This window comes from Panicum virgatum, chromosome 6K (genome assembly GCF_016808335.1).
Source record: "Panicum virgatum strain AP13 chromosome 6K, P.virgatum_v5, whole genome shotgun sequence".
Classification (NCBI taxonomy): domain Eukaryota; kingdom Viridiplantae; phylum Streptophyta; class Magnoliopsida; order Poales; family Poaceae; genus Panicum; species Panicum virgatum.
Genome location: NC_053141.1, coordinates 37,496,646 through 37,506,977, shown reverse-complemented (window position 1 = coordinate 37,506,977; position 10,332 = coordinate 37,496,646). Strand labels below are relative to the sequence as shown.

General features: G+C 45.9%; 1 protein-coding gene across 1 annotated transcript; it reads right to left on the bottom strand.

Moving 5' to 3' along the window:
• Nucleotides 1–8,079: 8,079 nt before the first annotated feature.
• LOC120713453 (receptor-like protein 9DC3) lies at nt 8,080–9,000 on the bottom strand. Its single transcript, XM_039999414.1, has one exon. It carries the CDS (start codon nt 8,998–9,000, stop codon nt 8,080–8,082), a length of 921 nt encoding a protein of 306 aa, XP_039855348.1.
• Between the last annotated feature and the right edge of the window lie 1,332 nt (nt 9,001–10,332).

Genomic DNA, 10,332 nt, shown 5'->3' with positions numbered 1-10,332 from the left:
TTTCTTTTGTAGTTTATCTTTGCGCTCCGAATCTCACGTGCCTTCCACCATACTCAACTAGAAGTGAGGTAGTAATAAGGACTCGACATAAGGATGGCAGCGGGGATTACTCAAAAAAAAAAAAAGATGGCAGCGGGGCGGGTTCGGGGCCAATATCCATGGATATCGAGTTTGCGGGCTTTGGGTTTGGGTTCTGATTTTCGCCCGTAGATTTGTGGGTTGGGATACCCGAAACACTTCGGGTTTGGGGTGAATTCTAAATTTTACTCGCGGAGTTTCATTGGCCCCCGAAATAATCAGCCTAATAAAAATTCAGCTACCAACCCTAGGTATATAACCTCCCTCACCATAACCCAGTCACCACCCTCTGTCCCTCTCCTTCACCTGCAGCCGTCACCCACCCCCTCCCTAGCTCCCTCGGTCTCTCAGCTCTCACCAATCTCGGCGGACCGGCATCCACCTAGCGCAGGCGCCCTCACCCGCCCGCCCAGTCGCACAGGCCGCAGGTGCCCACCTGCCCTCTCCGCACCCAGTGACCGGCGACCGCACGACATGGCGGAGAGCCGGAGGCAGCCAGTGCCCCTCACGCCACCCGGAGGTCGCGCCGCCGTGGCGCCACACCCAGCGCAGTCAGGCACGGCCGTGCGAAGGCGCCCCGCACAACGGCCGCACGCCGGCCTCGCTAGCCTCGACCTGCCACGAGCCACGACCCCGGTCTTGATGTGCCTCCAGGCCACGCCGGCCTTGCCAGACCGCGAATCAAGCAGGCCAGGAGCTAGGTACGTCAGCATAATCCCTTCCCTGGATCTTGAATTTCATGCATCATTCCTCAAACCCATGTAGGTGTTTGCCTTTTTGCATTTGACAGGAAGTGAGTAATGTCGGCTACTAGTGCTTCAAGTAACTTAGGATCAACAAAGTCAAACGAATTATAATTTGAAACGAGTGAGTATTTTTATAGGATTTTTTAATATATATTAACTCTCAAATGATTATGTTTTTAAAATTTAGGGACTAGGATGACATAATATTACAAGTTTGAGGGCCGGGGTGGATTTTACTTTTTTCATTAACTTGGGAGGTGATTTGGAGGGTCATTTTGGTTAAAAAAAGAGGAAGAAAAAGAATCAATCAGTGTTCACCGCACTTAATTGGCAGGATGGATGGAAATATCAAACAAGAAATGAAAGTCAGAGTCAGTGCCACATAAGGGAGGAAAAACTTTTCTGGCTAAGTAAGGAGTTGAGATTTTTCCGATATCAAATAAGAATTTTTCTGTGGTATATAAGTGTGGTAATGCCTATTTTGCTCCACTGTAGGTGGTCAGTTATGCTTAACCGGGTTGCTCCTTTTGCACTGTAGATAACCAATGCAATTCACAAATCATGTCAACACAAACAAGAGTTTGATTGATCTGTAGAATAATCATGTTTTGTACTGTAGCACAGGTAGGCCTGTACCCAAATTTTGGTGGAGCTCCCTCCTTTAGCCTCTTCCAATGAGGCAATAATGGAGTACCAACCACATGAGAAAGGAGAACTGCAAGTTCTAAGAAACATTATTGTTTTTGATACGATCATAAGTTACAATACTATCCTACTCGTAAAAAAAGAAGTTACAGTACTATATGCTGCTACTCAGGCTACTTGGGTGGTATCTCGTGTCTCGGGCTATACAATTGTCAACCGCCATCTAGATCACCTCTACATTTTGACGTAGCCCAACATATCCACTCAAATCAGCCCATCGAGTAGCTAAAGTCCTTGCGCTAGTCCAGTTGTGCCCCTCTTTTTTTCCTTATCGAATCGGCGGAAGAATTTGTAATTGGAACGCATCTAAGAATCCAAGCTAAATACATTGCCTTGCTTATGCACATAGCCCATTCTCTGTGCGTCTGCCATTGGTCTTTTAGACATTTTTTTTGCGAGGTAAAAGAGTTTCATTATCTTTGGGATACAGAGTTACATTCAGACTAAACCAGACCAGTGACACTCAGCAGGGTTTCTTTTTTTTCACAACACAGTTCAGAGGTAGATGCTCACATACATGCACGCACACTCAGTAGGTGTTTGGCAAAGTCAGACTGCAGTATGATTGTTCCGCCTAGCTAAATGTGCTAGTTCATGCGCTGTTATGTAGCACTCTCTTTTAACCTGAACGATCTTCCATTCCTCAAGCAATTGGGCGCCTCCTGTGCGGCTGTGCCTCTGCAATGATGACTGATGAAGCTGATCTCTCCTTTCTTGCTTTGCAATGCTTTCACCTTGTAGGCAAGTCCGTCTCGATGATCGCCGAGCTCGGTGCCCATTGGGATGCTAGACGAATCCTCTCCACACAAGCCCTTGCATCGGCTTCATTCGCACTGGTACAGCCAAACAAAACTCTTCAGGCAGAGAAGATCACTGCACCCTCAAGATCTTGTGGGGCGCGGCGTGAAGGTGAAGCCCGAGGGGAGCCCCTTCAAGCGGCTGCTGCAGGTCGTCGTTGCCGCGTTCCGGAAGGGGAAGGTGGACGTGCCAGAGGAAGCCGGCTTGCTTTACCACAACATGGAGCTCGACGCCCCCATCGCTGGGGGCCACCAAACGCGCTGCGGGCGAGCGAGTTCGGGTGCTGCTGATGGCCCTACCCCTCGCTAGGCCATGCCGGCCGTGCTGCTCTCACGCTCCGAGGTACGCAATAGCATGCACTCCACCTGTTTGCTTAAATGCCTATGGGAGATGGAAATCAGTTTGGCCTAGGAGTAGCATGCTGCGGATAAGGTTAGACATCTTGTGAGGAACCAGCCCAAGTTGATCCCGCCTAATCGAGTCATCGTCCATTGATCAACTTGATTAGAGGGAACCAACCCCGGTAGTCCTTGGAATGTGCCATGAGCACCGCCTAGGATTTAAACACACTCCACTAGCACAACAGTAACGCGATCACATAGGCACATCCAACGCACAAGTTATATTACAACAGAAGTTCAAGATACAATACACCAAGTCTTTTTAGAGTTTGCAGTGGAAAGTCTACGACATAAGCACTCCATACATAACACAAAATAGAAGGTAAACACTATATGCCGATAGTGCCCTTCTTAAGCCACCGGCCATCTACTCATCACCCGCACCTCCGTCCGCGGGGTAGAAGTAGCCAAACAAGGTCTCCGGCTGCGCCTCACCTGCATCAACTTAACGACAGTACTGTGAGTACAAAAGGTACTCGCAGGGCTTACCCAATATGGGTATATAATATCCCGACCTCAAGGAGAATGCATTTGGTTAGTAGCAAGGATAGGTACGGTATTTAACTTTTGCATAAAAGCATCTAACTTTGATTAAGTTGTAATAAGCAAAAGACAGAGCATCTATGATCTCTAAAGTATGCATCAAACCATTGCATAAGTAAGGTGTTCATAAATCATGAGCTCAATCTTCCATGAACTTCCCCGGTAACTCTAGGTTTAAGTCAAAGTACAAGAGCGTGCTCAATGTCCGAGAGCGCGGCTATTGCAATAGATTGAAAACCCTGCAAGGGTGTACAACTTTTCCCACACGAGAGCAAGACCAACGACCATACCCATAGCCAAGGATAAGTGTTGATTCATGCCTCAACCTTTCGCACAAACACAACCGACTATGAGCGAATGGTCGAGAAGGACAAGTGCACCGAAAACGCCGATCACACTCCATCACAACTCGCACCGAATCCGACCAAGGCAAGGTGTGACTTATGTTAGTTGGCTTGCCGTACCATTATATAGTATGTGGTTTGTACGGAAAGGTGCTCAAGTATCAAAGCGATTACGCATCGGTCCTTAATCAACTCAAGCAAGACTAACCATGTGAGCTCCATCCCAACATGGCCCTATCATACTTGCCCAAGTCCGAATCATCTTTCATATTTGCTCAATTCTTATCCATTCTTGACTAATCATATAAATTAATCAAACATCCTATAGCTCGCGAGTGGTGGTGACCTTGCCACCTCTCGTCTTGTACCGTAGCTAAGCATATAGTTCGTGACACCTATTCAAGCATACTCATCTAAAGATGATATCCTAATCAAGGTTGATAATGCATCAAATAGGGTCTACACAATCAATGATATATATATAGTAACTCATGCGCAAAAAAGACACATATACTTCATTGATCCAAAATAGGGTGTAAGAAATGCTTAAGGGCCTGCCTTGAGTCTCGACGGGAGTAGAGTCTCCAACGATCTCCGGTTCAAGCTCCTCTTGCTCCAGTGTCACGGTCTCTACACGAGTGCAATGATGCATGATAAATAAATATGCCATGAATGATTGACATGGTATGCAAATGGTATGAGAAGGTATGATTTAACATTACAAAACTATGATAAAAGGGGCTAGACATGTAGTACATATGTGGATTAATCATAGCTAAGTGTAAGGCTAAAGAACAACTAAATGCGGACCGTCCGGCTTGGGAGCAGCGGACCGTCCGGCTCTAAACGGCGGACCATTTGGCGGACCGTCCGTAGGTCAGGTGCGGACAGTGTTGGGTGAAAACATACTCTCTGACTAACTCGCGTACCGTCCGGTTGGGTTAAGCGGACCGTCCGCCTCTCAATTTGTGAAAGACTAAGAATCGTGCAGAGGCTCTGTTGATTTGGTCAGGAGCTGGCGGACCGTCCGGCCATGTCGGGCGGACTGTCCGCGACACAGCCGATGCTCACCGGCGAGTTCGCCGCCGGCGATTCCGGCCACGGTTTGGGGTGGGGTTTGATCCTAGAGGTTCCTGGGAGCCTAGGGAGTTTACTTTGGTAGCTAAACCACACATGCATTAGGATCTCAAAGCTCTAGGTCAATAATGGTGATTGGGTTCTAGGTGAGTCCTTGGCTTCAATCCTAGGACAATGGGGGATGGATCGGGGAGGAGAAACACTCACCGGCGTCGAGTAGGATACCAGCAATGGCTTCAAGTCGTCGGGGGAGGCTTGGAGTAGCTCGGGGTCGTCTTCCTTGCTTGGGGCTTGAAGGAGGAGATGGAGTAGAAGAAGAACTCGTTGGGGGAAAGCTCCTCCCCAAGGAAGAAGAGGAGATCGGGGTGGTGCAGCTCGTCGGCGTCGTTCTCCGGTGTCCTCCGGTGGTGCTCCGGCGAGGTGGAGCTTCAATGGTGAGAGTGGAGGAAGGGGAGCTCCTCCATGGCTTTGCTAGAGAGAGGGTGTTTGGGGAGAGTGGGAGAGAGAGAGAGAGAGAGCAGAGGGGTGCTGGGGAGGTGGAGAGTTCGGCCTGACGAGTGGGCTCGAGGGTGGGACGTGGCGCCCAGACTCTGCGCGCATGACACGCAGCGGAGATGCACTAGCGGACCGTCCGCGAGTGAGTCGCGGACTGTCCGCGGGTGGGGTGACGTGGCAGTGAAGTCGATGAGTCCAAGGTGAACCGTGGTCGGCCATGTGGCAAAGTCCAATTGAGCTTCTTTCATAGTTAATTATTCCGGCCACCAACTTTAATCACCTTGCATGCAAATTAGGAGCATCTCCCTAATGCACTTGCATGTGCACCCGCCTATGTTTGCAACCACCGTCAGAAACTTGCTGATCGCTGTCCACGTGCACGCCTGATTTTTCTTGTTGCCTGTTATTTCTGCGTAGGTATGCCAATAGCCGATGATCTCTGTAATTCTGATTACATCGGATTTACTGACCAAAATCCGGTGTCAACAGTACCAACCACATCGGAAAGAAGAACTTCAAGAACAGATTTTCAGAAACATTGTTTTTGGTGAAAGGACCTGTAGCCTAGTGGTTGAGTTCCGGTAGCACCTCAGGTCCTGGGTTTGACTCCTCATGGGAGCAAATTTTTAGGACTTAACTGCATTGTGCATTCAGTGATAGGCGACATTTCGGTAAACAATGAGGCGCCTGTGGTGACTTCGTCGTCTCGAGAATTTGCCGGTTTAGTCTTCGAATATGCTCATAGGGTTAGGGTTTGCGTACATGTGTTTATAGGAGTGTGAGTGCACATGCGTTGTCTGAGTTGTACTATATAATCTAAAAAAACATTATTTTTAGATACAATCGTAATTAGTTGCAGTACTGTAAAACAGTAAAAGTCTCATGCTGCTACCGAGGCCACTTGGGCCATATCTCGTGTCTCGAGCTATATACATACAACTGTCAACTGCCATCCAGATCACCTCTATATTTTGATGTAGCCCAACCAATCCACTCAAATCAGCCCACTGAGTAGCTAATAGACCATGCTGTACTTTTTTTTCCTTATCGAATCCGTCGAAGATTTGTTAATTGGAACGCATCTAATAATCCAAGCTATTGCCTTGCTTATGCACAGAGCAAAAAAGAGAGCTATTACTTCCTTTTTTTTAAAAAAAAAGTCTAGATCATGTAGAATAAGATCTTCCTCTCTCCTTCCTCTCTCGGTTGTAAATAACTTAGTTTTCCCTTTCCAATAGGTAACAGGTATTATCCGTAGAGGTTGAGCCCCTCCTATTTCAAAATTGAACAAATTTTACAGTCAGCCTCTCTATATTGGTTCTTATTCCCAGTTAGCATACTATTTTAACTTCCTTTTTTTTACGAGGGAACGTCCCCGGAGCTCATACTGTATGTGCTCCGGGGACATACAGATACATATGTCACACATATGTCACCGGAGTTAAAATAGTATGTGTGACATACTATGTCACCGGAACTTTCATATATGGTATGATGAATGCATTGTCACATGGCATGTTACATCTGGATCCACATACCGGCACCCTTTCGTCCGTACTGTAACTCACCGAATCAAAGTCGCGTTTCACGACTTACCGCGTGTGCGGTGAAACGGTGCTCCAGCTCATCCTTACCGTGTTCCACGACTCTGTTGTAAATACATGCACGCACACTCAGTAGTAGGTGTTTGGCGAAGTCAGACTGCAATATGACTGTTCCCCCTAGCTAAACGTGCTAGTTCATGCGCTGTTATGTAGCACTCTCTTTTAACCTGAACGACCTTCCATTCCTCAAGCAATTGGGCGTTTCCTGTGCGGCTGTGCCTCTGCAATGATGATTGATGAAGCTGATCTCCGACCTGTCCTTTCTTGCTTTGCAATGCTTTCACCTTGTAGGCAAGTCTGTCTCGATGATCGCTGAGCTCGGTGCCCATTGTGATGCTAGACGAATCCCCTCCACACAAGCCCTTCCACCGGCTTCATTCGCACTGGTACAGCCAAACAAAACTCTTCAGGCAGAGAAGATCACTTCACCCTCATGATCTAGGGGTAACCAGTGCAAGCTTTTAATTGCACTATAACAAGATTATTTAGTGAAAATGCTTAAAATTTGCATTCATCGATGTGTGATAAATATGAGCGGGGAAGTACTACTGCTTCTAGACCATTCTTTGGCAGCATGTTGGTGTAAGCTTGTAGATACTCTGCTCGGAACAACACAATTTCAGATATTGGATGAAGCATGACACATAAGTCTTCAAGTTATTATTGTCTAGGTTTGAAAGTTCAGTTAATTAGTAGTTCCAATGTTAGCCGAGCTGAATTGGTTAAGTAGTTCTTCTAAAACTAACTGGGTGTTAGTTTTATTTTTCACTGCACAGGGATCACCTTGTATATAGAGCCTGCTTGTTAATAAATCTTCAATTCCTGAAGTGTATAAGTTTCATTTAAATGAGAAAAATGGACGACGAGCATTTGATGTTGAGCAGTGGCAATCCGTGCAACGTTTTTCATGTAGTAAATTCGAAAGGTAAGCTTTGTTAACTTTTCAGCAATTTTAGTTTTGTATTAACGTTCTTTTTCCTGGCAAACCAGAGTTTCATTCCTTAATAAATCAAATAAAATAAATATCATATAGTATATGAGTTAGTATATATGAAAGTTTGATATGAGATCCTCAACTAAATTTCTTTGGAAAAAAAAGTAGTATCTAAACATGCAGCTGCACATAAATTTATTCACCAAATTTGAAATATACATACTACAATGCTATCCAACGAAAGCAAGGCGTAGTGCTTGCTCATATTCTTGCACACATCACTAAGCCATACACACATTACCATACTGAAATACATTTTCAGCGTCGACGGCGGCAGATCCATGGCTGAAGAACCTACAACCAAAACTTGTCGACATGCCAGTACACCCAGCTCCTCCCATTGCCCCACAGCAGCATGGTCGCGGCCACAATGGCCAAACCAGAAACGACCCCTACTTCAACCGACAAAAATTCCCAGTTCAGCTCTTTAGGAGAGCCCGGTGTAGCAGCACCTGATGGTGCGTGGTTCGTCTCACACAGCCGTGTTAGCGGCTTCCCACACAGCCTGTCGTTCCCCAGAAATGAGGTGTTCGGGAATGTCGAGAACTGGCTGGATTGCGGTATCATCCCTGATAGGTGGTTGTAGGAGAGGTTGAGCACCTCGAGGAATGACATCGCCGCCATTGCGGGTGGGATCTCCCCAGAGAGCTGGTTGTAGGAGAGATCAAGTGACTCCAGCTGCAACATGTTCGTGATCCTCGGAGGGATCTCGCCGGTGAAGGAATTCCTGGAGAGGTTGAGCCCCTTGAGAGACTTCAGGTCACCGATCTCATTGGGGATGATACCCTCAAAGTTGTTGTTGGAGAGGTCGAGGGACATGAACACTGAAAGTATTCGTACCGTTGTTTCTTGCCCCTTGAGTGTGACCGTGACAGATTCCCCGTAGTATCCTTTGTATGGAAATGATGATAGATCAGTTCCAATATACATGCTGGGAGCTCCTGAAGAAGTCACCATCATAGCCTTGAACTGCTTGAGGAATCGTGTAGGTATGCTACCGTTAAAAGAATTTGAAGAAAGGTCCAGAACCTGCAGCTTTGGGTAGAAGGGATGTGTCTGTTTGTTTATCCCGTAGTAATCAATGGGACCATGAAACCCGTTTGACTTCAGAACAAGCACTTTCAACAAAGGCAGAACTCCCAGCCACTCTGGATATGTATCCACTATCAAGTTGTTTCCGAGGTCCAGAACTTGTAGCATTTGACAGTTGATCATAGACACCGGCAATTTTCCTTCCAACTTGTTACCGTTGAGATCTATTATTTGAAGGGCGCATTCATTGATGATGTCTTGAGGCAAGGGTCCATGGAAATTATTACCTCTTAGATTCAGTATCTCAAGAAGCTCGTTGTGTTTCAACAAGCAGGGTGGTATTAATCCACTGAAGCTGTTAAAAGAAAGGTCTAGAACTCCGATTTCAGTTGCATTGCAGATCAAATGGGAAACTTCTCCAATAAGACTATTGTTTGCCAATGACAGGAATACAGCAGAGCTAATGCGTGACCAAAACTCACGCATGATAGAAGAATTGAAATGGTTATTGGAGTAGTCCAGTCGGTAAGTTCCTGATGGGGGTAGTGGGAGTGCTCCCTCAATCTTGTTGGAATGGAGATCAAGATCACCAATTGATCTATTTGATAAATTTGTAGCAACACTGGTAAATAAATTATGAGACAGGTTAAGGCTAAGAGGAAAAGTCCCTCCGATTCTCCACAACCAATCGGGTATGTGTCCTTCAATATTGTTGTTTGAGAGGTCTAAATAGTGAATATTTCTCTGGCGCATCAAGAATTTAGGAACATAGGATAGGTTACATGATGCCAACCCCAACCCCAACCCCGACTCCCAAATAATTGGATGCTCTAAGTAGGAGTGATTGCCATCTTCCTCTACAACAGACAACTTATTATAGGATAGAGATAGAAAGCAGAGCTCCTTGTAATTTTTTATGAAGCTTAGATCCACAATTCCAGTGAGATTATTTGACGAAAGATCCAACCATTCTAGTCCTACAAATTTCGACAACAAATTTGGAAGAGGACCTTGTAGTTTGTTAAAACTAACATCGATCTCTCTCAAACTAGAAGATATATTGGGATGCAATAGAAAATTTCCTGTGAAATTGTTTTGCGAGAGATATAGATACTCCAAAAAAGGGTGAGAAAACAGAGATGCAGGAATCGCGCCACTTATCGAGTTGTTACTAAGATCAACTCTGTTTAGGTTGTGTAGAGAAAGGTAGCCATCTGAAGGTAATGAACCAGTTAGGTTGTTACTTGACAAATCAACCCACCTAATCATGGACCATTGAGCAAATAATGGGATGAGGCCATAGAACAGGCAATTATTAAGGTCCAACATAGTTAGATTTCGGAGGCTGCCGATCGACTCTGGTATTTTTCCTGAAAACTTAGTTCCTGCAAGCCTCAATTCCTGCAAAGCGCTACCCTCTATGAACTCCGGCAACTCTCCACGTAGATTCTTATTCGCCGATACATCCAGAGACATCAAGCTTTTAATACGAAATATCCAAGATGGGAAGGTCCC

Excerpts from the sequence above, each read along its gene's own strand:
- LOC120713453 (XM_039999414.1), bottom strand. The coding sequence starts at position 9,000 with ATGATCAACTGTCAAATGCTACAAGTTCTGGACCTCGGAAACAACTTG.